A 24,109-nucleotide genomic window follows, 5' to 3' on the forward strand; every position below is an offset into this window, starting at 1 on the left:
GATGAAACTGTCCTCGGCTTTAGGATCTGCTGCGCTGCTGTTCTCAGGGGCGCCGGAGGAGGGCGCCAGAGACTTTCCGCTGAAGCCTAACCGAAAACGTAGCGTCAGCGTGAGCAGTAATGGAAGACATCAATCGACATTACTGCCAGTGTTAAGGTATTTGATAGACCGGGATTTAAATTATATGAAGGATAAAGAGAAACAGACGGTAAAAACGCTCTGCAACATCACAGACGAGCGACACCAATGTCCAAGGCATGATGTACTCATGAAATCATTACTATTCCATTATTATCACTATTACTAAAAGTCTTTCCGTCCGTTTGTTGGTCTGATTCTAGGGCGGCTGTAGAATGTCTCCCGGGAGCAGAAGAACTCCTCCTGATGTTGCCATCAATGACGGGCCCTGCTGGAAAACTGCTCATGTGCCTCTAAAGCATCTTCCATCACTGCCGACCGTGATTATTAGCTCGATAAGGCAGACACTGCAACAGTCGATTTGCAGCTGCTCCTTTTAAGAGGTCACTTAACTCTGGGAGAGAAAAAAAAATAGGTGTTGTATATGTTGTTATGTTCCTCCTCTATATATGGTTATAGAGGAGGGGGAAAACAATGAGCCTAATCTATGAATCCAGCGATGTGCAAAGAAAATATGGCAGCATAATAAGATGTGGTCATGTAGATTAGATGGCTCCAAAGTCTAGACATGGATAATGGAGCCTTTTTGGCAGCAGGCATTTTGGCAGGAAATAAAAGTGTAAACACAGGTGCTCCCAGTGATAATAAGTTATTCAGGTCAAATACAGTCATCCATGTTGGCTCAACTGGGGTAAAAAAAATGTCTCCCACACCTAAAAAAAAACAAAGATTAAATTAATCCTACCTTTATTTACCTCAGGTTTCCTTCAAAAATGTGGAAAATGAAGTTAAATATGCCCTCTCTTGGTTATAATGTCTATTATTGTCTATTATTTTGTCTATATTCCCCATATGGGTCATTCTTAAATTCTCCAGCTTCATAAATAGCACATTATTGAATTTACAGCCTCGCTTCACAGCCCTGAACTGGTCGGGTAATGAAAACTCGCCTAATTGCCGGGCTTTGCCGTGATAATTAACTGAGAAAAGAACTGGGGAATTCAGTTCCTCACTCCGTAATGCAGAGAGAACAGCCTCGCTGCCAGAAAAGAACACAAAATCTCACCTCTCAGTTAAAGCAAGAGAGAAACGAAGATGAGCTGATTTTCATTTTCCTTCCTCCCTCAATGCCATCCTCCTTCTGTCTTTTGATCTTGTGAAGGCACCAGTGGGATCTCTGATAGGGAGGATGTGATTATTGAGGGCGAATAACCCGATATTGTCCAAATCTGCGCTTGTTCTTCAGTGTGCTCATCACCATAGTAACCCCAGGCTCCACTAATCACAGAAAATAGTTTAAAAATGTGTCCAAAAGATGCTTGTTGTGCTTCCCTCAGAACGACAGACCGTGAATGAATCAGTCCAATTTTGTCCTGTTGTCGTGCTGCTCAGGCTGAGCCTTAAATGAAAAACAGCATTTATGAGATGTGGCATCCAAAACAAAAAAGGCTAAATGGTGCTCAGTAATGGGATTTGCTTTTAGCACCATTGTTTTTATTATTAAAAGCTGATGGTGCCTTCATTGGGTTATATTTGCCAAAGTGAAGAGCCACATTTCAAGCACAACACACACACACAGACACCAGAGGAGCCGCAAGGGGGGTAACAGAGTATCTAATTAGCTGAACGCGAAACAAGACGTCTTTATAATCACCCGGCTCATCTGAGTGCTCTCTGCCCTCAGGTTTTGATGGAGGGAAATATCTCGTGGGCCACCAAGTTCTCGGGAACGCGATGGGGAACGACGCTGATGCCGCTTTTCTCGTCAGGTGTTGTTTCACACTGCACATCCAAAAATGGCTCTTCTCAGCTTTGTCAGGCGGGGAGGAGGAAAGTGGCTTTTTCCACAACTGCTGCACCCACAGACGAGGAGGAAGAGCGCTGCACGCTCAGTCGTCTGCTTTACTTTGCCGTTCACCTTTATCTTCAAGGAACTTGCACGTCCTGGTCGGTCATGGTGACACACGAGTTGCTCTGAGGAGCGAACGGCCTGTTGGCTGATGTTAACGCCGAAGCCTTCCAGTGCTGCTTCCAAGCATCCATCACATCCTGGAAACAGGAGGAAGCATAAAGGAAAACGTGCATCTTTAAGATCATAGATGCTCCATTCCCGGCACGCCGCTCCCACCAAACACACGCCAGCAGAATGTGTCAAATGCTTGGGGGGGGGTCGCAACCTTTAAATGCAGAGTCTACATCCGGCCCTGCGTGATTGAAGGGGCCGGATAGTCAATTATTCATCGAGTAAGCATGAGGCATTCTTCATTTGTGCTGTCTTCCCTTTCAGTGCCCTGAAGCGTTCAGTTATCTGTTGGAGGAGAGCGATGATGAGCTTCATGGTGTCTTCTTTTTAAAAAAATTAAAAAAAATTAAGTCATTGCAGCTTTGTTGTTTATATGCAGCATATGTTGACGTTTCATCTGGGCAGATAACTGCTGTAACAACCCCATCCGCCACCCCCGTAAACTATCCCTCACACTCTGGCCTGGGCCTCTGTGATTGAATTAGCCTCTGCTACAGATATCTCCCATGCTGGCAGTCATGGTGGATTTCACCATGTGAGACAATGTGATAAAAGACAGAATTTGATTTGTATTCATGAAGCACTTAGCGAGTTCAAAGGGAAGTTACAGAGCAGAATTAAGAGCAGAGGGTCCTGGCGGACGCCGCCATTGTCATTTAAGATGATATCAAGATTTTTGCCAAAGTCTGTGTGGGACTTCAGTTTATTATCCTCTCAGTCATGTTCCTATCTCCCTTCCCCTCAGGTCAGAGTTTGGGAAAAGAACGTTCTGAAGTGTTGGATGTGTCATGTTTCACGGTGACACGGCCCAGAAGTTGCGCCACTTAAAAGGAACGCAGCAATCACCTAATATCAGCCGCTCCAGCTGCGGGCTGTGATTCGAAATTGTCTGGGGGCTCGCCACCAGTTACCAGAGTTATTGCCAGTTTACTGTGGAGAGCATGCCCAGCTGAAATTGCAGTGATGGATTGTAGTTTCAAATTGATGAGGATCTTTCAGCAGGAGCTCTGATGAATTTTCATCCTGAATACAGATGCATGAGCAGAGCAACACTGCCTGGGATTCAATTACACACACAGGGAACACTCTGCACCTTAAACTCGTGTGAATAGTGATCCATGCAGGCGTGCAGGGATGAGAGTGGTCTCCCACTCACAAGTTCCCCATGTAGGGGGTTCCGTTGTCATTTTGGGCGTTTTTGTGGCTTATCATGCTTGCATGGGGAGGGGAATTGGACATCTAGACTGGGAAATGACAGTATAGTTAGGGACCAGCAGCCAGAGCGGTAATGGGAATTGAACCATTTGTGCGGTTAGCAGTTAGCTCAGGTAGACCTCAGCCGCCTTAAAACCTCCTCTTTACACAGACTGAATAATGATCGTGTTCAAAGTCAACAGAAGTCGGAGTTGACCCAAGGACAGGATGAACGCATGTGCCACGCACGACTGTGGAGGTGCTCGTGAGCAAGGCATCTCGGATTGCCTCATTGGTGCCAGTATGGGTTGGTTTTCTGAGCAGAGCGTCGATGTGGAGAAGGAGCGTGTGCGTGTTTCTCTTCCCCACGCTAGGGAACCGAATGCGCGGGTCCCGCTGCGCGTGCTAAAGACCGGGGGGGTGCGGAGACACTCCTGACCGTCACACAGGGTGGGGTTCACCGAGGAGCTCCGACCCCGCGCGCCGCCCCGCCCCCGCGCATAGCGCTGTCCGGCGCTCTGGTGCTGAACGCTCGGCTCGCAGAGCCAACTGCCTACAGCGCTGCGCACCGTCTGGAGCCAAGAGACCGATATCCCGGGATGACAGACCCTTAAATCAGGAGGAATTCCCATTCCTGGAACGTTCAACACCGCAGATTGTTCTTGGGTGCTTTTTTTTTTAGTTATTTTGGAATGATTTTTCACCAAATACCAGAGGTGCGCGGAGGGGAATAAGTTGTCAGCAATATGATTTGGGGATTTGTGTTGTGCTGCCTCCTGACGCCGGCTGTTGGATCACAAATGCAGGAGAGACTGCCTTTCTTCCACGGACATGTTTTTGAGAACTCTCCCGCGGCTTCTAAAGTCAACGGTCTGAGCATTCCAGCGAGGCGCATCGACGCGCAAATATGGTGCCCGATCACCGGGACGCGCATCAAACTGCACGGAAACGGCAGCGAGGATTTCCGCGCCTTCGCCCACCACAAGCACGGAAACCTGCTGCTGAAAACTTCCAAGGTTCTGGACAGGGAGGCTCGCTCGGAATACCTGCTGAGCGTGGCTCTGTGCTGCCAGACCTGCGCGCCAGAGTCCGGCGTCTCCGCGGTCGCGTTGGTAAAAGTGGACGTCCTGGACACCAACGACCACGAGCCGACTTTTGGCGTCGCGAACCGCGTCCACATAACTTTAAACGACACCACAGCTCTGCGGAGTGTGATATACAGACTGGAGGCCGACGACGCGGACAGCGGCAACAACGCCGTGTTGACGTACACGTCCGCGCCAAAAAATGGCAGTTTCTATGTGGTACCGAAAACAGGGGAAGTCTTGCTGGTCGACTCTATCTTAGGGCTTCCGTCTCAAGTCCAGTTCTCAGTCTTCGCCAGAGACCACGGATGGCCCCCCCTGACCAGTAAAGCTGTCGTGTTTACTGTTGCGCCACAGCGCTGGTCCAGGAGCCCCTCTGGACTGGCGGGTTCAGGGGGGAGAGGACGATCACCGCGGGCGCTACTTGACCCCGCTGCCCTGATCTCGCTAAACGTGTCCGAAGACGCCGGGATCGGCTCGGTTGTCACGAACCTCGGTCCCTCCCGGTTTCAATCACCCAGCTACGAGTTGATTTACCCAGAGTCAGAGAACTCCCCGGTGTCCGTGGGGCGCGACAGCGGCGAGCTCACCATAACCAGAAGTCTGGACCGGGAGGCAGAGCCCTTCGTGGAGCTGACTGTTAAGATTCAGGACAAACGAGGTGTGTAGAGTATTCCTCCATTAATCTGCACACACGCGCGCGCGCGCACACACACACACACACACACACACACACGCCCCCCTATCGGGAATTACTAGCATTGTAGCAGCAATGCCCTATTTTAGTTGAAAGCCCCACATGGTTAAAAAAAAAACCCTCTGTTGCCATCTGGACACCCCCCCCCCCCCTTCACACACACACACACACACACACACACACACACACACACACACAACACACACACACACACACACACACACACAATGAGTGCAGCCCCTCAACTAGGCCTGACACACCCATCATCCCTCACATCCATCACCTGTTAGCAGGCCATATAGCTGTGGTGTAGTTGGGGATCGTTCCACAGGTGTGCCTCCTGCAGGAGACGTGAGCCTGCGTGAGTCAGGCGTTCTGTCAGGGGATTTTGGAACCTCTCACTCTTGGTTCAACATAAACTCCAGGAAAAGAAAAAGGGATGAATGTTGTTTATTTTTTCCCGAGCATCATCAAATTGTGACTGTGACTGACATATTTTGGAACTGTGAAGAACTAATCCTTGCAGAGTGGCAGACCACTTCACCCCCCCCCCCCACCAACACACACACACACACACACACACACACACAACACACACACACACACTCTCCCTCTGATTCTTTTCTTTCATCTACTGGCATTACCCTTTTAATCCTTGCATCACTCGTTCTAACTCTAGCCCCAAGGATTTGAGGAATCACTGTCTCGCCCCATCGCGGCCCATCAGAAGCACCGGTCGTTAGTTTGATCCCCTTTTGCAGCTTTTCTACGGCGGCAACCTCAGCAGCAACACGCCGGCGAGCGACCCGAATGACCTGCTTCGCAATGGAGCTTGGCGGGAGGCGGCGAGCGGTGTTTAATTTGAAATTTACCTGCCGCCTGATTGGGCAGATCTGGCGTGACAGACACTCAGAGAACTTCCATTCCACCACTCTCCCCTGGAAAACTCTCCTTTCCCGATCAAAGTGGCGACGCCTTCATCATTCTCTCGCATCTCAGACAGAATCCTCAGGGTAGGCGCCACATGTCTCATTTCCAACTCATTTCTGCCAGTCCATTTATGCGCTTTTACTCTTATTTTAGAGGTTTTAACACCATGTCCCACATGGATTCTTTCACTCTTTCACTGCATGTAGGTTTGCTTGGCTGTTGTAGTAAATTAGAGAGGCATTAGTGGGAGAGAGCAGCCCCGGTAAGATGCTTTGTATGCATGCGCGTCACTTTGTAGGCAGTAATTTGTGCGTGATGGCATTAAAATTGTCTGCAGGTATGATAACAACAGTTCTAATAGGGCCCCAAGTGTTGCAGCATCTCCTTTTACATCTCAGCAGCGAGCCGTCTGCAGCGCGGAGTTGTCCACGCCGCTGACAGTCACCTGCTGAACGTCAAGCAGACAAACGTGCTGGGCGACAGGCTGGAGGCAGTTCAAAGGATTTCTGTCTTGTGGCTTTCAGAGATCCTAACCATCTTTATTCACACGCAAAAGCTGCGGGAAAACAATGGTAATCTCATGGTTCTGACTGACAAACTAGAGTTGAAGTTGTCCTTCCAACAACCACAAAGGCAGCTTTAAAGAAATCCACTTCAGTGGTTGATGTTATTATTTTTTTATGTATATTTTACAGGGTTTTGTGGAGACAATCCTGATTGTAACAGACACTAGAAATCAAGATGGATGGAATTCAATTGTACTTCAGGGCTCATATATGAATCCAATCAAAGATCCAATAATGCATCAGGATTGTGTCATTTCCTTAATTGATAAGTAGACAGTAAAAATGACGGGTCCACATGTCTGTTCACGTGCTTGCATGCTGGAAAATGTCCAGTGCACAGGCACGATGGTACCTTTGGGCTTCTGAATGTCACATCACATCTAAAATAAATCGGCGCTGCACTGGAACCAAGAAATGTATCATAGCGTTGAACATTACCCTTCGAGTTTCTTTTCATTCTGTCCATTGTGGTGCATTCTAATGCTAATAAGACCACAAAATACTCCATTTAGCCTTTGTGTAAATATTTACCATAACATGATTGACTACTGGAGAGGTAGAACTGTCTCAGTCTTTGCTTCCTTGGAGCATAAAGACTCTCTCGCTCTTCTCTCTCTCTCTTGCTCTCTCTAACTCTCAACTATTAGCTTAATTTTGGCTCAAGACACCCCTAGCCATGAAAGCAGAGCTTTCTTATGCTAATTACAGTGTGCTATAAGTGCAACATCGTGATTAGAGTTATCAGAAGGAGCTTTCTTTATTACCCAGATTAAATCTGTTTTGACACATCAAGATTTTTAGATAAACTATTGTGGCACTCTGCAGATAAGAGCTGGAACAGCGCCACTGGCTTAGACCCTATACGGGGCCTGAGCCTTTTCTGTTCATCAGGTATCATCCTTCCAGCCTCGTCGTGACTCCCAGACATATGTCGAAGCCTGCGCAGCCATGCTTTTTTCTCCAATGAATATTAAAAGTAATCATGTCAGAGGCGGCGTGACAGTTCCATGCAGATCCATCATTTTTTTTAATGCATTCATAAAAAAATATAGGTGCCCGTGTGCAGGAAAGTGCAGCCTCACCTCGTGGTCATGAATACCATTAAAATACTTCATTATATTAATACTCCCCTGCCTCTATCACCTGGAGTCCATTCAATTAGTCACTGCTGCGATCATGTTCAGGATTGTTCCAACATGCTGTCACTGTTGGACCATTCCTCCCCCCTCCCCCCCCCCCCCCATGGTTATTTTCTCCTGCTCATTTCAGCAGCAACACTGCCATAGTTTTCTATTTACCATCGGCCCATCGCTCATTACTCTTCTATTTACTTTTTTTAATTATCCCCCCCCCAACAATTAAGACTTCCGACCATTTGGTAATTTCTCTCTCAATTAATCAAAACTTTCTTCCGCACGAGACAATTAAGTAGCGTAACTTCCCAACAATCTCGGGATTGTTCATGTCGCACCTGTGGGGGGTTGTTGGGTTGTAATTAGCGCACCCCGTCATGCAGACATAGCCCCTCCCACCTCTCACACATCTATAGTAAGTAGACTCAGTTCTTCTCATTAAAGCACACCCCTCATCTCCATGGTCCCCCCCCCCACTGAGGTTCTGATGTTAGAGAGATATTTACCTTTTAAAATGATATTCCGTGCACAAAGAATTCCAAGCAAAGTGGGCTTTTGTTTTCCTTTTCCCCTGACTTAGCCTCCGCGCATCAAACCAGCAGTACAAGGAGGAAAAACGCGGTGGAAGTAGGCCACGACTCATGACTCACACACGCTGGTTGTGCGGTGCGGTTTGGCAGAGAGGGAGGGGGGCATTGAGGGACTTCTCCAGCTCTTCCTGCGGAGGATTTGTTTTGGCTGGCCCACTGAGGATGTCAGTGTAGATTTTTCTTTTTTTTTTTATGCTCGTCCCTCCAGAAGAATCGTTTTTTTTCGCCGCACCTGAGTGGGAGTCCGTTAACGGTATTTGACGGGTGGGAGGTGGGGTGTGGTGGGGTGGGGGGAGGGGGGGGGGGGTCGAAGAAGTGCTGCAGTCCATTGTGAGTTGAGTGGGGGGAAGCCGGAGTAGGTTTTTTTTGTGTCCCCCCACCCTCTCTGCTGGGTGTCCGTGGGCAGGGTGGCATTCAGCTCCTCACAATCACCTCCCCTCAGCCTCGTCTGCTCATCTCTCTGGGATTCTCCTGCTCTCCTTCTTTCTCTCCGTCCTACTCCTTTTTTTCCCTCCAGTTTGTGTCAGAGTCAGTATCTCGCGCGCCTCCTGCTGTCTTTAATCCAATTTCCGCACTTATTCTTTGCCCCGCTTCCATTACATTTGCATATGTGATGCGAAATGAATTGCTCTTTTCTGTTTGTTTTTAATTTGTGACCGTGGGGTTTGTTTGTTTGAATAGAAAACAGTGTGATGAAAAGCCGTCGCCATTTATTCCATTTAGTCAAAGAACAATCGCCAGCAGTGATCATGTTGGTTTACTTTGGAGAGATTTGAAGCCTGTAGATGCACGAGCATTTGTACATATCACACGTTCCTAATTGTGTGCCCTGGCCTCCATTTAGGTGTTCCGATTGTCCCTCTAGAGACTCGACCACAGAGACTCTCACATGTTTTTTCTGCTGCTGTGGAGCTCCCTCACGCCCCTAATGCATTATTTCTTGTCTGGGGCTTATCCCATATCAAATGCACGTGTCCGAGCAACAGCGCCGCAGCCGCCTCTGCTGGCCTGTTTGTATGTGTGTGTGTGTGTGGTGTGTGTGTGTGTGTGGGGGGGGGTCTAGTTTGCCACAGCTTCATTTAAAAGATGGGCTTAATCAGATGCTGGAAAGCATCCCTTCTAAAGAGGCGGGAGGGAAGTTTAAGAACGCGAGACGCTACCGTCAGGGATACGAAAGGTCAGGAGACGGCGTGATGCTGCAGGAAGCCGGGTCAAAGAGAGGCGGCGAGATCAAGGAGTTTAAGTGAGACAAAGGTGGAGGTGTGTGAACTGGTGCATGTGTCGCTCCTCTGTCTCCCGCTCGCCTATAGGCTTTGCTGAAGATAAGCAAAGGGCAGCCAGATCAGACGCAGCCAGTTGCTCCGTAACACGCAGGAGGTCACCTCAGTAAATAATTTGTCACATGGTTAGAGGGCACAAGAGAGGAATTGTTGCGGTGGCAGGATGAGAATGAGGTGTGCATGTTTGCTAGCCTGTAGTGCAAAATGGGTTGCTGCAGGGCAGAGAGTGGATGGGGGGTGGGGGGGTCAGGGCGGGGGAGCTCTTCCATAAACCTATGAAAAGGGCAACGCGCCGTTGTGTTTGTGTGAAAAGTGTGGGGCAAATGGAGGGAGGATGGGGAGAAATACCTGGATGCCCTTTTGAATGACACAAAGACTGAAGGCGAAAAAGATACTTAGGGACGGCAGCAATCTGCCAAAACAACACTGAAGCAGAATTATGCATGAAACCTGGAGGAACGGCTCTGCTGCTCAGGGATTCTTCAGCTAAATTAGGTGCTAAATGAAATAAATCACGGTGTTTCACCAGTAGTCCCCAAACATGAAAAAATACATATGATGTGAAGATAAACTTAGAACAATTAACAGTTTGCTGGTTCTTGTGTGGTCCTGATGTGCAAGAGCGATAATTCTGCCAACAACTCCAAGTGTGGCTCAGATGCACATAAATGCATCGCATTAGCATTAGCGATAATGACGGATGCTCTCCAGGGATCACCGAGGGGCCTGAAACTTAAAACACATCTTAATGAGTATGAATGATTGGAGAAATACCAAATGCCGTGATGACTTTATAATGAGAACGAGAGAAAAATGTGTTTGGTGGAAATTGGTCACGTATTGACCTTGATTAGATCGGCACATCACTGCTGCCACCGCGGTTTGATTTATGTGACGGAGAAAGGGCTTTTAGCTGTAGCCAGACACTGAGCAGCCATGTTTAGAGAGAGGAAATACTCATTTTTGTTGAGGTGTGACCTGTGAGAAGGACATTGTCGCCGACACGCACCTAAAGCTAGCAAAGATAAGGTCTGGAAAGCTGGCATGCTTCATGTGGCCTGTTTGCTAGACTTGAGAACTCATAACATAAACCCAAATGTAAAGCATCCATATTTAATTCAACGGTCTTGCAGGGTGAATTTCATTTCCTCAACTCGATGTGTAGCTATTTTCTTCTTCTTTTCCCGACATGAAAATCAAGCAGCCCTGGCTGTAACTGGGATTTTGCCCATTTGGTCACGCTGGGCCTCCCTGCAGAGTCAGTATGTGGGTCCCAAAGACCCTCGGGTGACGGAGTGAACCCGGCTGGCTGCGTGGGAGTGGGGGGGGGGGGGGGGGGGGGGCTCAGAGATATAACACATTTATCAAAAACGCGTATGAATAAATGAAGATGCGTTAATGTGTTTTCATTATAAGTCCCCTGTGGTAGTCCTCTTATTATATTAACATAAATGATGTGCTGAATCCCGCATTAAAAGCAGAGCGATGTGAACTCCCCGCATTGTGCGACTCTCAGGAGGTAGCGGAGCAGACGGGCGGGGGCTTCTTTCATTGGCCAAGGGTCTACATTATTGATGCCCATTACCGCAGACATTGTCATCTCCAGACATTGCGCGGAGACAGGCACTGTCAGGTAAATGTCTCGCTGACCTCCGCCGGCACAGAATCCCAGGATGCCTCTGGCGTCTTCCTGTGTGATGAATGAGCCGAACTGGCATTTTGCACGACGAACTTACTACGACCAACCGGAAAGTTTCCGTTTTATCAACTCCCCCCCCCCCCCCCCCGTAATGCGCTCACGCCAGCCTTCGAGGGGTCTAACGTTTGAGTAATTTAATGAAATTTTTTACTCTTATGTTTCCTCTGTTTGCCGCCGTGGAGACGCTGACACTTCCTGTTAACTTTTCTCTGGGCTTTCACCGCTGCACGCGGGTTAGCGCCCGTCCTCGGGAAGATGGACTGATTTTACGCTATTGATCAAGCAGGACCCGTTTAGCTTCCAGTCACAAACCATCCCTTTACACGCCACTATATTCGTCACTGAGCGGGCCGTGACAGCCTGTTTCTGGTGCTGGAGAGGTGTTTGTGATGGAGTCTGGTTGAACTGTCCTGAAGCACTCTAATGAATCAGCCTTTCAGCCCAGCCTGCCCACAGGCCACAATCAGCGGGGCAACGCTGGAACGAAGTCCAGGGCATGTCATGGGAATTCAGCGTTTGTGCTTATTTATCTATTTGTTCTTCAATTTCCCAACCTTCTTGTACCCAGAGGTCCAATTAGGTTAAAAATAACAATTGTTGTGTCTCTGCTGTCTCCGGCCCGAAGAGACGGCGATAAACACGGGGAGCAGAGACCGGTTCGACAAGGAAAGCGTTTCAACGGTGAGGAGAAAAAGCCCAGTCTCACGGCTGACCGAGCTGCCAGCTGACGGGCACTGACACAGCGTGAACTCTTGCTTAAAACAGTCAAATTGGCCTAATTGTTCTGCCACAATTTGCAACTTTCATTGAAAAGACGGCTCAGAAGGTAAGTGCGGTTCAGAGGAGGAACCAGGTGGTGCACGTCTCTCGCTTGGGTTATTTAAGCCTTTTCCAGGAAACGGGGAGACTAAAAGTCTGCAAGTCCATTACAGGCAGAGGACGGCTGATTACAATAACAGGTGTCTTAGGTTCAGAGAACATGTAGTGCCTCTCAAGGCTGATGAGCCCCTGGGGAAGAGCATGAACTGCTGTTAGAGGAGCTTCTCCAAACGGGACCTAGTGGGAGGAGAAGGGCAGACATATAGGTAGCTGTGTAAACAGGATGTAAATATCACACAGGTTGACACACTAGAGCCACGTTTTCTACGTGATGTGCTGAGGCGAGCCTGTTTTCGGCTCGTGTTGCGTTCATCCCATCTGTACAGGGCCGTTTCTGTTATGGCAGCTCCAAACTTGGCTTTCGCTCATCTGCCGTGTGTGTGTGTGTGTGTGTGGGAGAGAGAGAGAGATGTTTTATTTCTCTGTGTTCCAGCATCCAATTTGCGGCTGTTCTCTCTGGAAGAAGAGAGCGTGCAAGACTTTCCTATCCTTCGCGCTGTCTCGACAGCGCAGAGCTTAATTCTGACCATATGGTCTCCAGGTTTATGATGTGCTGAGGACCATGGGACGCACTGCTGTGGATGCAGTGTCGACCCTCGTTGTGCTTAAGCACAAACACGCACCGCTGCCTCCCACGAGGGGTCGTGACCTTAAGCCCAGAGCCCTCAAAGCCAGGCAGACAGGGAGGATTGGATCATTTTCTCGCTGTCTGGCCAGAGCCTATATGCAAAGTCATAAATGCCGCTGGCCTTCCTGCCCCGACACCACCACAGCGGCTGTTTAAAGGAGTCATTTCAATACTTAATTGCTCGACTGGGCGTCTTGGTTCTGAGGAACATCTCTCACTGGCAACAGGCTGCAACTGACGGTTCGGCTCGTCTTTGAGTTTGGATGGATCGCCAGATCAGCATCCGTTTAAAAAGGCAAAATCCCTCTGATGAAGTGCCTTAATGTGAGCTCACATGCTAATATTATCGCAGATTTGGGGCATTAAATTTGATTATCACTCTTTTACCCTGTTATAATCGGGCATTTCTGTTGTTAGCGTTGCGCTAATAGCGAATATTGTGACGAACTGTAATGATGCGGTGGGGGTTCACACTTGATTTTCCTCGCACACAGTGGGTGATAAACAGCGATCGTGTTTAATCTTGCCGGCCGGCCGTTAATGACGGGAGATGATGGTCCACGCAGAGCAGACTGCTCACTGGATTAGATATCTAAATGAGGACTTTATCCTCATCCTCTTCCTCTTTCCCCATTACCAATAAGCTCGACTGCAGTCACATGCTGAGTTTCAGTCTAATGCATGTGACTAGTCGAGCATCTTTTGTGCACGCACATCTGTGCAAATTCGCACAATGGACACGTGCCGCTCCACCAGTGTGAATTCAGGCAGGAGTGAGATGTTTACATTCAGGGAGCTCTTGCTGTGGCGAGTAATAATCCTCTATACTTCCACAAGAACACATTTGCAGTTTTCGACTTATTATAACGGAGTGATATGGTTTTCCCAGAATGCCTTTCTCTCTCTCGTGCTAGAGGCCTGCTCTGAGTTTTCAGTGATAGATTAATGTTGTCTCACCTCCATGCCGTGCCTTGTTTTCCTATTAAGATGGCGTAGCTCCCTCTGTCACTCTGTGTGTCTGTGCCTCCGACTGCGGCCGCGTGCGCGCTTATATACTGTATGCTATGGAAAGATCGAAAGGGCTTCGAGAGGAACCCCCATCAATCACCAGCTCGGGAAGAAAATTTAGAGAGGCACGGAGGATGGAGGGAGAGATGGAGGTCGCCACAGGAAGCAGCATTTGAAGAAATGAAGAGAAGGGGAGGAAAGTGGCTGAATGGATGGAGCAGCCCCTGATGGAGCTGGTTCTGATTGAGCCGGGTAGTCTCTATATTCTTTAGAGATAAGGATGGGGGAACAGTGCTGAGCAGCTTCCTCCTGTAGCTCAAACTGAGTGCGATAATAAGAGAGCGTGAATGGAGCAAATTGAATTAATGCCGCGGCACACCATAAAAGCCCTAACTATAATGCATTTTTAAAATCCTATAATGAGCACAGAGCTCAAATAATTTCACACTCCAGTAAGGAAGATGGCTTCGGAACCAGATTTCGGGCCTCGGTGACATCGCCACGGCTTTGTCATTTAACGTGACATGTCGAAATGACATTTACTCCTGCTTCCTGGGGAGCTCAGCAGGTGGTAAACTTTGCTAACAAACCATTCAGATCCCAGGAAGAAGGTGCCAAGCTCACAGCAGCGTGGGGCGCTCATGCGCCGCCGTCTCACTCTGGTCAGTTTTACTATTGTTATGCTGAGCAGTTACAGAAAGGGCGTGTCAGTTGTGCTCATTACGTCCCATTAGCAGCCCGTTCAGTCATGGCTTCAGTGGTAACTGGACCCCACCCTGCACACTGAGCATGTATATGCTTCCATCTGTTTCCCAGCCCAACCGGATCACGGCAGTCGTTGAGTCATAAAGCCGAAATAGTCACGGAAAATGAGGAAGGGAGAGGAAGACAGCGCTGTGACCTACGCTAACACTAACAGACAGGTGCTGATAGAGACTAATGACCAAATGAAAGCTTCTGATACGGCCAAAATGAAAGCACCATCGCATCCATCGTCATTTCGCTCCTCTCCTCTCCTCTCCTCTCCTCTCCTCTCCTCTCCTCTCCTCTCCTCTCCTCTCCTCTCCTCTCCTCTCCTCTCCTCTCCTCTCCTCTCCTCTCCTCTCCTCTCCTCTCCTCTCTTCATTCATTGAGGATTACAGTTTTTTCTGGAGCAAGAGGCCTGGAACTCTGTACTCTTTCCATTAAACCCAAGCCAAATATAAGTCTAAGCACGAACGTGCACGGGCACACACACGCACGCACCTCCCACACAACTATGCAGCACACTGGCGTCACATCCATGCAGGCACATACGATTTCACACGTATAAAAAGCCTACATCTGCACATAATTGCGTGCACAACAAAAAAGTAGAATTTAATCTAACTTCAATACTCTGACATCAACAAGCAGGGGCATTGTAAGCACATACTCTCACACACACACACATGCACACACACAGTGCCCCTGAGGTGCCGGTGGGGGACATTTATACATTCATTCACGTCGGTGTTCCACATCACGGACAAATTGCACTGCAGTTTTCCATCTTGCATCAACATCCAGATGAAGGCCTCCCAGCAGCGTCACTGCTGCCCGGCGCAGTGGCAGCATGTGCACATGCAGCTGCATGCACGTGATCTATACGTGCTGGACGAACAGCAGACGTCGGTGTCTCAAAAACGGCGGCAGAGGAAAATCACACCTCGCAGCCAGATGGGATTATGCATGATGGAATCATACCCAGCCGCACGACGCACAACTCCAAGAGTGACGCTCGTGTCAGCGAACCCTGTGGCTTATAGATTTTCCTCAGTTTCCTTAAAGCTGCAGAAAATCCCTGGGTTATTTCTGGATTTGTTTTCTTAGAAGAATAGAACAAAATAAGTTGATTTTTGGGGGGGGGGGGGGGGGTGGTAGGAAAAAAAGCATCTCAAAGCAAACAGAGCTGCAACGTTTACAAATAAGAAGAAGAGCTCAGTTCCTTTTTTTAGCTCCACGCGCCTGTTTAGCCTTAAGATCCTGTTTGTGCAGAACAAACAAGCTGTCTGTTAGGAAGCGTTGGATTTCCAAAGAGCAATCATGTCAAAGAATGCCTATCAAAGACACACTTTTATCTATTTTACAGTTTAAATCGCTAAATAAAAGAGATTTTATGGTCAGGGTCAACATTGACAGCCATATTGTGTCTTTTTTAGAGGCACCTGAAGCCTGTCTGGTCCTGCATCAACAGCCAGTCACCCTTTCTGTGCCCTTGTTATGATGGTGGACTAATATTGATTTACTGTAGGGTCGCTTGGCCCTCTTGACTTTGAGAGTGATAAGCAGGGCAACATGTGAGCGGAGCATGTCAAAAGGTTTCAGATTTTCTTTTTTTCTTTGAGTTTCTTTCTTATTCTACGTGAGGGTGTGTCTGGTGCATCTTTGCTGCAAAAAGAAACCCCCGGGAAGCATAATTCCGCTTCTGCCATGGGTTGTATGAAAAGAATATCTAAGAAAATCAAAGATGCAGAAGCCATTAGTCTAACCTTCCTAGAGGAAAACAGCAGAGTTGAGAATGAAGACTTTGCATGTTTAAGGCCACCTGACAGCACATAATTGACAATTATCAGGCTCCAGCAGAGAAAAGGTTGACTGTAAATTACATGATTTTACTGTAGAGAGACAGGAGCCACAGACAGCATGCTATGAGAAGAAACAGCTGCTTTTGTGACCTGTCATCCATCCTGAAAATCTGAGCGACGGTAGCTTAATTGCATCTTCGAATGATTTTTCTCTTTAAAAGTGCAGCGTTGCACAATGACACCAGTATGAGCTAATATGGTGGCAAAGACACCACAAAACAGCATAAAATGAAGGTCCTTTTCTTATTTTTAATATTGATTTTAAAGCCTACAGCCCCCAACTGTAATAAGTTTTACAACTTTTGTGGCCTGTAACCTGGCAACAGAGTGAAGACCCAAATCAATACTAATGCTCAGCAGATACATCTTATGTTAATGTAATTCCTGTCATATGAAGACCAGCGCATGTGATAGAGGGAAGATTCCAAGCTAGCCCATAATTCTGATTTTCAACCTGTCAAATACTCTAATATTAAGCTTAAAAACGTCGCTGTTCCAATGGATTCCATGCCCAGATGGTTAAAAAAAAGACGTTCTATTTACTTCACCTTGTGCAAAATGCTTTTAAAGTGTGTTCAAAGCAAAAAAACTTCCCTTCAGCGAAGAAGTGCTGATAATTTGGCTGCGTTTGCTGTTTTCCTTTCATTGGCCATCAGATGAAGACGCAAAAATACAAAAGCAGGCATCGTTTTCACCTTTGAAACGATCCTCTTCGCGTATAGTTGCATTTCATTAAACATTATAGGGGAATCACGTGAATTAGCATCAGATAAAAGAACGCACATTAATCAAGTCCCTTCAGCTGCCGCTGCCTCAGTGCTTTGGGTCTTCCACAGACTGGGGCGTCTCATATTTCAGATACTTTTCTCTCCTGGGAGTCCAGATTCCAGGCCTCACTGTTACGCCCTCCATTCATATTCTGCCAAGCCTTGGTCGTATATTTCACCTTGGCACGAGGGACCCAACTGTCAGTTAGACAGTTTTCCTGCTCTTTGAGTGGCAGCGCTGCATTTTCGCACCTGGAGAAAAGCCACGATTGTAACGTGCGTGCGTGTGCACAGCCATCTGAATTTCCAGCTCGCCCTGACGCTCGTCTCCGCATACGCCTCCCGTGGGCGCGTGCGATCGCATCTCTCCATTTCTCTTTGGGATCAAAGACATTTCATGCTGAGTGCTCTATCTGCTCTGGCTCTAATTGCTTTGTAATAGCTTCTCTCTGATGTGTAGCTTGTTGTTATTGTGTCACCGTGGCGAACCTCTGTGCACTGATTTACTTCCATCAGAGGACAAAATGACCATTAAGATTACTTGTATGCTAAAATTAGCGTATACATTAGGTCTTACAAATGATTGAACCTCACCTGCGTGTTGAAAAATGTCTGTGCATGGTCCCAACCTGAGTGTGAGAATGTGGTCATGTGTGTTGAACGTTGTCACCTCCCTGTGGCGCTGATCTGATTTGACTGATTAGAGGTAAACTCCATGTTCGGCCGAGTCCATACAGTCATTTTGAGATAAAGAAAGCAGTCGCCAGGCAGCAGAATGTCTGGAACTTGTAATGTGATGTCCAGAGTCTGCTTAGCAACGGATTGACTCAATGCAGACTCAGTGATAAGCACCAACATCAGTCATTCACATGCTATCAATAATTGCTGCTTTTAAACTGTGACATGTTCGATTTTACTGGAGGTTCCTTCATGCATCACAGGCTTTAAAGACAACAATCAGAGATGAAAAATTAACAATAATTAACCATTTCTTTAACAGATGTTCAGAGATTAAAGCTGCGGGGTCCCACGGCACCACCTTGTTAGCAGTGTATGCTAGTAAACAAAAAGAGTAAAATGGCTCATTTTGTCAACCCAATTTGTGGGTTAAGGGAACCAAACTATTTAAGCTGCAGGCCTGTATACAGTCACAATAGGAGGGTACTGGAATAATGAGCCTTGTTAGCTAGCGTGTTTCTGTTGCTTGTTATGTTGTTAGCAGGCGACTGACAGTGGCAAACAGCAACATCTGCATCAGTATCACAGCCTTTTCAGTTAGAAGAGTGTGTCCGTAAGGACCTAATGTACAGTATGTACGGCAGATCCTCTAATTGCCCCACGGAGTACTTTCTCTGACGAGCCAGAGGAGCTGCTCCACTAGTTCAGCCGCTTCAACTTATTTCATAATTCCGCCTGTCGTCTCGGTCTGAACAGCGGTTTAATTAGCTGAGCAATAAAAACACCTGCGTGGTTTGCAGCCCCTTTATTTATCTCCACCTCGAGCACCAAAGAACATCTTCCAGTGCACGAGCGGCTACCACGAGTTCCTTCAGTTAGGAGATTTGTCCAGGTTGTTACAATCCTCACATTAGCTTCCGTCCTGCTCCTGAGCGTGAGATGTAAAATACTTCCATTTGATTGCGCTGGAATGTAGCGCGCGATCTTGAACTTGCCAAGGTCTGGTTATGAAAACAATGCCGCGTTTTACTCGATTGATCTTCTGTGTTTGGGGTTAATGAGATGTCAGAGTGAGGTTTGTTTCTGGCGAGTTGTGTCTTGACTCCATCAGCAACTCTGTCCTTGAATCCTTGAATCGGCTCCAACGCCATTGATCATCAGAGTCGGTGATAAGGATCAATCCCGCGACCTCTTTAGTCAAAGGCACCGTGTTCTGTCCCAGATCGTGCGGCTCAACAGCATTTTCCGGCATCTTGACACCAAAAGCGGCACTTTGGTCGTGTTGACGAGTAACCGACCGTAACGAGCAGCGGATCCTCTCATCACGCCACGCTCCGTGCGTGTTGTGCTGGAGAACAAATATACATGATTAAAAAGATCTCTGACAGCATGACTCGCGTGTTTCTGGGAGGAAGCCAAGCGTTTTCTGAAGATGGAAGCCAGAAGTAGCTCGGCTGACAACTGCTGACTTGAATGTAGACTCAAATGAAGACTGTGCAACTCATACATTAAAAATCTAAACAGATATTTTTATAACAGGGCTGCAAAAGGTGTAATATCCCCAATCGCTAGAGTCCCTCATCGTTTCTGATGGCTCCAGTTGAGACGCTGTTATTCAGGGTCGGCAAGGTGGCATAAAAACTTGCAGACAGTGCATGAAAATAAAATCAAAAGTTTTGTAACTTTAGAGGTTGAACTTCTCATTTTTTTGAAGCTTCTTAAGGACGAGTTGTGTTTGCCAGTGTGACTAAATGGTGTGTGTTTTTGTGTGACCCGTCTAGAATATAAAACCTCTTAAAAGATCTAACTAACACACACTGACAAAAATGTCCCGCCTGATCAACAGTGTTTAGATATTATTTCAAGATGCTTATTAAATGCTGTGTCCTCTGTTTTGGGCTGTCAATATAAATCCTTTTTCTTATTTGATACTTATGTAAAGTTGTTTGAGTTTTACTTTGCAGCGCCTGCGTCACTGGCCTGGACTAAAAATGATAAATCTCTCTTCGCTTCTGCCTGCATCAGACTCCGACAATCCTCACAAACAGACACCATTGAATGGTGATTAGGCATTTAATTAGTTGCCTTAGAAATTACCTCTGTGCTCTGATTGAGTTTCATATAATAGAGAAATACAGGAGCCCTTTAGAAATATGGTCAGATGAGTCATTTAAAAAAGAAAAAACATTCTTTTAGCTACTCTGCTCATCTGTCAGTTCAGGTTTAAATGACGTCTGAGCATCGTATTGCCTCAGAACGTTAGAGCTTGTAAAAGAAGAAAATCAGTCAAGCACAATACATATAATGCATTTTTATATTGTGCTTGACAGATTTTCTTCTTAATGTATATTCTTCTATGTAATATTATTCTATTCAAAGCCTTTTAGTTGAGTCTGCTACCCTCTAATGAAATCATTATGGATTGTGGCCTTTTGTTTCTTGGAATGATGGGAAACCAAAACATTGGAAAGGAAAACAAAGTTTCTGTTAAATGAGCGGCCGCACTCGACTAGTTCTAAGTGTGTGTTCTAAGTGTGTGTTACGTGACCCTGGTTCAGGACAATGAATCCGAAGAAAACAGTCGCAGTTATTTTTGCATTGAGCCGAAGGAGCCGAAGGTCAATGGCCCCCGTTTTACCGCCGCTGCTTCCGCCGCGCATGCATCCGGGCAGCTTCTCGCAGCTTCTCTAATTCACATTGCAGCAGAGCACTTAGAATATGCGCCATTAGACTGAAATTACACTAACATCACAGCTCTCACATCTCAGCCGGACCAACATTTAAGGGCTCCGCTGAGATGGAGGCGAAAGGCTGCAGTTGAAGAGCACAAAAGGCCACGTTTCCGTATTAAACAGTATTTCTCTGATGATTCTCATATGAATGGGGTGAGCATGCGTGTAAGTGTGTGTGTGTGTGTGTGTGTGTGTGTGGGCAGTGCCTCCAGCCTCACTGGGTTTTAAGCCACAGATGGCAACACTTTAAAGCAGTACACACGACCATCTAAATGCGGGTTTCTTGACACTGGCGTTTCATGTGCTTCAAAAACGAGTTTTACAAGAGACGTGTGTATACACCCCCCCCCCCCCCACACACACACACACACTCACAAGTGCTCACCGTGTGTATCTGTGGCCAACCTTTCTGTAATTTCTGACTATTTGCTGAGCAACTAACCAAAAAGAGCCAATCAGTCCTGCCCCTTAACATGCACAGACACATTGAGTGAGAACCATGTGCGGCTGACGTCTGCGTCTCCAGGGCAGCGCTCTGTAGACGTGCACCTGGAGCGCCTTTGCCTCGTCAGCGCCTGAGCGGAGCGAGGAGTTAATAGATTTATGTCCCAGGTGCTTTTAACGTGTTGATCTCCCGCCGATGGCCTCACGTTCTGCTTAAAGTGCCGGGATTGTGCAGAGGGAGGGAGGGCAGCTTATAATAGAGCCTCCTTAATACTGCAAACATTTGGCTAATGTACCTTATTACTCCCCCATTGAGCCCATTCTCACTTTCCATCCACTGGCTGCTGGAAAAGCCCCCTCGAAGTTGCTTGGCTCGCACGGGCCATTGATATTTCTGCTTGCAGACGCATTTTGTTTAATTTCACATTGAAATATGTTGCGTCTTAATATCCCCTCTCCTCGGGTGTGGGAGGACCAAAGGCTCCATAAGAGCATCCTTTGATATTAATTATGCTGTGTGCTTTATCTTAATTTCCCCGCTCCGTGCTCGGCTATTGTATGCCTTCCGTAGGAACGTGGATGCTCAGTGCTTCCATTGTTCTGGCTCTGCTGTTTGTTGTGCTCCTCTTGTGCTCTTCTCTCTCTGATTTTCATCCGTCCTCTGCATCGCCTGCCTCTTCCTCTTCTCTGACTCTTTCTCCCTCTGTAGATATTTGCGGTCCTGCATCCGCGCCCCTCTTCTGCACTCCATCTCCTCTCATCCCCATCCCACACACACTCTCTGTCCTTGTACTGTGGACAGCATACATGTGCATGTGAGCACTCGAGACAACCCCCCCCCCCCCACTCCCCACTATACCGACAAGCCACTTAACAGCTTATTATTGCAGCTCCCCAAGGAGAGGATTAACAGCAGGAAACATCAACAGAATGGCTCGCAGTGATATGCACACACATGCAAACACACTGTGCTCGGTGGAGTCACTGATCCCTGGGCAACTACGCACTGCCCCCCCCCTTCTTCAAAAAAAAATATTGCCCACCTTTTTCTACAATGCATAATTATGCAAATCATTTAGCAGCTGCTCGCCATTCTCTTGAGATTGTGTTGTAAAATAATGTTTAAGCTCTCTGCATTTTCTCATCAGCCCACTTTTGACCTTTTGAACCCAGGCCCTGTGAGTTCCAGCCCCCATCCCAGAGGTGTGAGCTCTTTTTTCAGGCAGGTTAGTCGAGCCTGATGCTCCCGGGGGGTGTCTATCACGGTCCAATCTGCTCTTAACTCACCAGATCAGAGGGAAATCACATGTGCTGGCAGATCTGGAACATGCCTTTGTGCACCCTCGCTTCCTCGTGCACCTCACGGGCACACGCCTGCTCCAGTACAGTGCATTCATTATCATCCCAGAGCTGATGGGCTCTAATTATCTGCCTCACTTCTGATTAGTCTCTCTGTAACAAGCTAATTAGATGGAGCCTTGTAAAATCATCACTAGCATTACCACAGAGACACGGATGGGGGAGACGCAAACAGGAAAAAAGCAAGGATTGTGTCTGCTCCCCATTAAGGTTTGATAGTCAACTAAATGTTAAATGCTGGGATGCTGATTTCTTTTTGGATTAAGTGCCTTCTAAAGCTCCCTGCGATAAAACGGAGGCTTTATCCTTCCTTATTATTCATCACGGAAGCATTCTTCAGTCTTACAGGGCAGGATGATCTGACTTAAACCGCATAAACTGCTGCTGCTGACATTTTCGGAGATAGCATCTGAACATTGATTAGTTTCTCTGCCCCAACGCGGCAGCGGCTATTTATTCCGGAACGAGCTGTCGTCAGACGAGAGTCGGAACTTTTTTCCTCCGCAGAGCAACTTTAAAGCCTGGGCGAGAAAGCTAGATTAATTCTCCCCCTCTAGCTTCTTCTCCCCTCTGTTATGATCCCTCTAACAATCCTTTTAGGAGGTGTCACACACTTTAGAGCTATTGTGTTGCGGTTGTGCACGCTCCAGAGCCGGTCTGGGGTGCAACACATTGTGTTTCCCATCAAAACGGGTCCTTCAACTGTAAGCCGGCTCAGGAAAAACGAAATGGCCTTCTGTTCACGGCTTCAGATTTTTTATGCCCCTCCATTCTGGTTAATTTGTAGCCCTTATAACATTTTAAAATGATTTATAATAGAGGTGCTTATTAGTTTGATCATTCTATAGAGAAATCAGTCCAGAAACAGCACATCTGCTGAGTCAGCGTCCAGCTACAGTGGAGGGAAACGTCCGGCTCCTGCTGCCTTTGTCTTGGATTAAAAAGTACATTTATAGCCTTTGGACACACACAGGGGAGCTTTTACATAATGGGATTTGAAATCTATAGTTACGTTCAGCCCTTGGGTAACTCACCTCCTTGTGTTAAGTGTGCACTGGTGTGTATTTATGATAGGGGGAGGTGGAAGGTGGGGGTTGCGGTGGCAGAAAGCAATACAGTAACTTCAGTGATGTCAAATGTATTTTTGGACTGGGTGCAGCGGGACGGCTTGCTGTTTGTCAAATTGTTGCGATTGTGCTGTATTTTTTATTTTTTTGTGTGTGTGTGTTGCCCTGGCAGGGGGCTCCTCCTGTCTGGGAAAAGGCAGATGGTCTCCATGGATGGCAGCCCGCTGAACTGGTTGGCAGCACTTCTGATACCCCTTCATGCCACGCTGACGTGATATCAAAGCCAGTACTCTGCTGCCGTAGCTCGTTGCGACTTACTGCTACTGCGCAACAAGAAAGAAATAAAAAAGTGGGCCTCAGACCCCGGCTGACAGCATTGGGATTTTGATGTTTGTTCTTATTATTTCCAGAATGTGTCACTGTGTTTAATGTGGATAAGGATTCCATTCAATCACCTCCTACAGAAGATCACGCCACACTTCTGTCGGACACCGTGCCGCAGTTGCGCAGAGCTCCTCTGTCGGTGTTGCTGTGTGCACTTTCACTGTCTGGCCTGGCTCAGGGTTACTGAGTTGATAATTGGATTCCCGGAATCTTCTTATTCAC

General features: G+C 47.3%; 1 protein-coding gene across 1 annotated transcript in view; it reads left to right on the forward strand.

Moving 5' to 3' along the window:
- Positions 1-3,648: 3,648 nt before the first annotated feature.
- The window catches only part of LOC130536350 (neural-cadherin-like), a 71,759-nt gene continuing 51,298 nt past the window's right edge, over positions 3,649-24,109 (forward strand). Inside the window, exon 1 of the mRNA XM_057052221.1 lies at positions 3,649-5,101. Within this exon, the coding sequence (XP_056908201.1) occupies positions 4,102-5,101 (1,000 nt within the window). The 5' untranslated portion in view covers positions 3,649-4,101. The remainder of the gene's footprint in view (positions 5,102-24,109) is intronic.

This window comes from Takifugu flavidus, chromosome 13 (assembly GCF_003711565.1).
Source record: "Takifugu flavidus isolate HTHZ2018 chromosome 13, ASM371156v2, whole genome shotgun sequence".
NCBI lineage: Eukaryota > Metazoa > Chordata > Actinopteri > Tetraodontiformes > Tetraodontidae > Takifugu > Takifugu flavidus.